Source organism: Protobothrops mucrosquamatus, unplaced genomic scaffold, assembly GCF_001527695.2.
Source record: "Protobothrops mucrosquamatus isolate PMUCROS unplaced genomic scaffold, P.Mucros_1.0 scaffold5862, whole genome shotgun sequence".
Taxonomy (NCBI): domain Eukaryota; kingdom Metazoa; phylum Chordata; class Lepidosauria; order Squamata; family Viperidae; genus Protobothrops; species Protobothrops mucrosquamatus.
The window spans coordinates 1-5,397 of NW_015391707.1; the positions used below are offsets into that span (position 1 = coordinate 1).

Here is a 5,397-nt window from a genome sequence, read left to right on the forward strand (position 1 = left end):
AGTGGATGCCTTTATATTCATGGCAACTTTTAATGAAACTGACAAAAAGCATATCAATAACTTTAGCTTAAGAAATCTCAGATAATTGATTCAGCTGTATTTCCTGAATCTGTCCATAATAGTGTAATTATAGAATCAGTGAATGAAAGATGCAAGGATTCATTTCACTGCAGCCAAATTAGAATGAAAATCAAAGAAGTCTATTCCATTCTCTCTCTCTCTCTCTCTCTCTCTCTCTCTCTCTCTCTCTCTCTCTCTCTCTCTCTCAGACAAGGAACAGCACATCAGACTATTTTCCTGTATCTTGAACTGTCCACTTTCTTGGTTCTCAATTTTCTCAGAAGGCCAAGAGTCTTCTTAGTATCTCAGTCGCAGTTTGTTACTCCTTCAAGATATAATGATTACAAAAATGTATGTTTTTTTATATCTTTTCAAATCCACTCATTCTTAAAGATCAGATTCAGAAATTTCATTGAGATGGCAGAGCAGGTGAGAAAAAGGTGGTCTGTCGTTTTGCTTCTGAAGAAGAAAAAAAACAAGAAAAGAGAATTAAGTGCTAATTTATGAGTGCACTAGAATGGCAATTATGAAAAAAAGTTTATAACAAAATAACATTTTAGATGAATACTGCACATTGATGAATTCAAGAGACTATAATGGTGTTCTCCAGTAGCAAATGTATTGATAATTTCCTCCCTCCTGGAGGTGAAGCCATTTGTAACTGATAGGAAGTCAGAAGGGAAATCCATAACAAAGAATTATGCTACTAGATGAATGGTCCAACTTTACAAGAAAGATATTTAACCCTATTCTTAAATAAGTATAATTTAAAATCCAAAGATAAAATAAGCCATTCTAAATAATGTTTTTTTTAATCCCACATTCCATGTTAAAGATGAATATTTGCCTCTTTTTGGCATTTCCCCATTGACAGAAACTCTTGATAAGTGATCACAGATACTTGTAATTTAATAAACACTAAGTAGTAAAATTTATATGGCCCCTATATCTTAGTTAGAGTACATGTAGTTGAATAATTACATTTTTTTTCAATAATAAAACTTCCAGATAACAACTTAGTTATATCCTTAATAGATAGATAATAGAATGCCATTTTGTGAGAAACCTCTTCTCTACTGACTTTACGGTCAGGTTCATGAAATCACCAAGAGTTGGATGACTGAATAGAGAATATATTACTTCATTCTTACATCTTTCTTGCATGAAATAGGGTTTACTAACCTCATTCCAACAATGTTGCATAAGATTATAAATGGTATTGGAAGCAAGTCTGGGTTTATACAATCGGAGGCCAGCACTGACTTCTTCTACCACCTCAGCATTTGTCCGATTCTCGTAAGGAGTTTTGCCTTCAGAGAATACCTCCCACATCAATACTCCTGAAATAAGGCAAGATACATAATTCATGAAGAATAGCATAATAACGTCCTCCATTCTGTCTTTCTCTCAAATAATGTTTTGATCCATTGCTTAAAATAGACATTTTTTCAGTGAGATTCACAATGTAATCCTATAGATAACTAGAGAAAATTTCATTAAGTTTAAAGGAAATTTCTCCTAAATTAAGATGTAAGGTTGCACATTGGTTAGTCATCCTATTGAAATAATAATAGCAGGCTCCAGATTGTCAACAGATTATGAGTTTGCTTTTGACTATATAGTCATATGTTGTTTGTTCACTGTCACTTACTATTACTTCACTCCCCCTCCTCCCTAATCCTGCTGTTCTGTGTATTGTGGCAGCAGAGGCAGGTGGGATGAGTGAAGAATGCCAGAAATGTATGTCAAGAGAATATAATCCTAACAGGGTCTTCTAAGGCATGGTGGTCATCACAGCTGCCTGCTAAAACAAGCAGACCTCTCTATTGGGCAGATAGAGGAAGATGCTAGAAGCAGATGATCAATTTAGTGACATCATTTCACACTGGCAGGAAAAGGCAATTATCAAACTACTTGTGCATTTCACCAAAAAATCACAAGGGTAAACATTATAATGTGAAAAACAATATAGTGCTGAATGATGGGCCCCTCAGGTCAAATGGCACTCAACACACTATTGAGGAAGAGCTGTGGATCTTTCAGGGTACTAGTGACTAAATTAAAGCCTTCAGGACGCTTCCATGGAAGAGAAGAAAATCTGAAGCTACAGAGATAGAATTACAATGGGAGCATAAAATGTAAGAAGCATAAACATAGAAAAGCTCCACATAGTGAAGAATCAAATGAATCGCTTACACACTGACATTTTATGCATCAGCAAATCAACACTTTCAGTCAGGAGACTATACTACAGCTAATCCTTCTTTAACAACTGACTTCTTTAGCAACTCTTTCAAATTACCACACTGATGAAAAATTAACTTTGGACAGTCCTTGCATTTACAATCTTTGCAGGTAATGTTCAAGTTCCAGGTTAAGCTAAAGTGGAAGCAGAAAGCCAACCAGTTTCCATGATATGATCTTGACCATATACCCAACATTTTCAAGAAGAACATTAGGAATCACTTTGAAGTCCCGCATCTCACCAATAAGGAACCATAGGAATTGTGGAATGAATTTGAAGATGCTGTTAAGAATGAATGTGAAAAGAAACTGCCAAAGACAAAGAAACAAAAGAAGAAGGAATGAAGAAAGAAAAAGAAAAGAAAGGAATCAAGCCAGTTGTCAGAATAAACAATGGAAATTGCCAAAAAGAGAAGAGAAGCTCAAACCAAGAAAGACAAAGATCTCAGGAAGAAACTTAACAAAGAGTTTCAGAAAACTATTAGAAGAGACAAGAAGCTACATTGCAACAATATCTATAACAGTGGTTCTCAACCTTTTTAATGCTGGGATCCCCAACCGGTCGAAAGTCGAGGACTAAACCGGTCGTAAGTCGAGGACTAAACCGGTCGTAAGTCGAGGACTACCCAACCGGTCGTAAGTCGAGGACTTTCCCTGCCCGGGAGTGCCGTGCATGTGTGGTTCCGCCCCCTGCGCCGGCCGAGGCGTAGCTGGCAAGTGGCAGAGACGGAGCAGGCCGACCACCAGCTGGCCCAGCCCAAGGGAGGTAAGGCACCCGCCGGAAAAGGGGGAAAAAATGGTGGACAGCCTTGCTTGGCGACCCCTGTGAAATGGTCGATCGACCCCAAATGGGGTCGCGACCCATAGGTTGAGAACCACTGATCTATAAAGACACTGTGTAAACAGGCATGAAAAAACAAGGAAAGTCTTCCCCCAAAAATCTCTGAATTTAAGAGTTTACAACTTGAAATGGTGTGATAAAAGACACCAATGGACAGACAGTAACTGATTCCAAAAAGGTCAAACAAAAATAGAAGGAGTATATTGAGATTCTGTACAATATAGATGTCAACATCCAAGATACTGAAGAAGATATTCCGTACTTACAAGACCCTCTCATGATAGAAGATGATGTTAAATCAGCACTCTCCTCCTCATCATTTGGAAGGCTATGGGAATTAATGGAATATTTATAGAATTTTGGCAAGCAACAGAAAAAGATGCGGTAAAGGTTCCAACCAAACTACACTAGCAAATCTAGACAACAACCTAGAGGTCAACAGATTGGCAGAGGTCAGTCTTTATATCAGTAAGAAAGAAATGTGCAAAATATTATAAATATTCCTTAACTTTATATCCTAACAAAACAATGCTTACATGGAAGAGGAGATGCCACATGCTCAATCTGGTTTTAGAAAAGGCTGAGGAATATAAGACATTACTGGATAATTGAGAAAGTCAAAGAATATCAACAAGAAGTCAGTATGAGTTTATATTTAATTTATGAGATTATAGAAAGGCCTTTCATTGTGCTGATCATGTCCAACTGCTGAATCTGTTTAAAAACTCTGAAAGATCCTATTGCCCTCATGCAAAAATTATAGAAAGATCAGGAAGCCACAGTGTTGGCACACAAGTTTCAGATTGGCAAAAGAGAGAGAAGGATGTGCACTCGCCCCTTATTTATGCAACTTATATGTTAAATACATATTAAGGGAAACTAGATTGGAAGAAGCTGAACATGAGTTAAAAGTGGAGGAATATCTGCATGATGCTGATGACACTATTTTGATAACTGAAAATGCAAATGATCTGCAAGTTCCAATAATGAAATAAAGGAATACAGTGAAAACAGGGGATTAAGATTATATATACAGATGGCCAAACTAATGACAACAGGTGCAATTAATAAGAAAGCTGCTGAAATGGTGGGATAACTTATGCCTCAGAGTAGCGCTTAGTAGAATAGAAATGAAGGCTTGGAAATGATATTCAGATGCTATTCTATATATACATACTTTTAGGTACTCTATACTACATAATCAGAATTGTGCAGGAAATATATTTTTCTCTATGACATTATATGAATCTGAAAACTGAACTTTGAAAATCCAAGACAGGAAGATTTCTGACAACTCTGATGTTGGGAAATACTTTTGAGAACCCCACAGATAGCCAAGACAACAAACAAATGAATCATTGAACAAATCAATTCCACAGTTCTCACTCAGGGCACAAATGAACAGGTTCAAATTGTCATATTTTTCAACATATTGTGCAAAGATCAAGCTCTTGGGAGAAGTCTATAATCTTGAGTCAATTGGAAGGAAAGAAAGAAAACGATAACCAAGGTGAATAGACTCAATCACAATGGAAATGAATGGCAATGGATTAAGTTGGGGACAGGTCATCCTGGAGAAAATAAATCACTATTACTGCTACTGCTATAATTTTAGAAAAATAAAATAAAGAATATCACGGTTAACTTGATTTTTATTCAATTGTCAGCATGGAAATTTTTTTAAACAAAAATCTTAATTGAAATAGAAAGTTCTTTAGATATTTCTTGAACAAACAGTCCCTGTATACCTATGATAAGAGACCCCAAATCCAGCCACCCATGCTAAGTAGCACTAGTTCTAACTAAAGGAATGTTTTTATCATTCAGGTATTGTAAATGTTTTTATATATTCCATACACGATTCCCTTTCAGCTGAATAAATTAAAATATTAATTGGTTTTGAGTTGTTCATTCATAGATATATGTTCATTTTCATTTCTGGATTATACTATTGATTTAACAACCCAGTAAAAATATGAAATGGACTGAGAAGGGTGAAGCAGAAAAGTCCCTTTTATGCCAATCATGTGATGTGGTGTGATAATAAACTACGGAAGGATCTCATGTTTTGTGGAATTTTTGTTGCTCTATCTTTACAAAATTCTAAAGATAAATATGGCTTTAAATACTTTACACTTTAAAAAAAGATATTCAAATATTTTTAGAGATCATCTAAGACAAAAACATGGTCAAATTTCTTGTCCTGTTAAGACAAACAATGAACAGCTTTTTAACTACAAGACCTTGAAGCA

General features: G+C 35.8%; 1 protein-coding gene across 1 annotated transcript in view; it reads right to left on the reverse strand.

The window, feature by feature from the left end:
- Positions 1–1,242: 1,242 nt before the first annotated feature.
- The window catches only part of LOC107299982 (tyrosine-protein kinase ITK/TSK-like), a gene marked incomplete at both ends in the record, with an annotated part of 21,216 nt that continues 17,061 nt past the window's right edge, over positions 1,243–5,397 (reverse strand). The window contains 2 exons of the mRNA XM_029286913.1: positions 1,243–1,400; positions 2,076–2,164. Coding sequence (XP_029142746.1) covers positions 1,243–1,400; positions 2,076–2,164 — 247 coding nt within the window. The remainder of the gene's footprint in view (positions 1,401–2,075; positions 2,165–5,397) is intronic.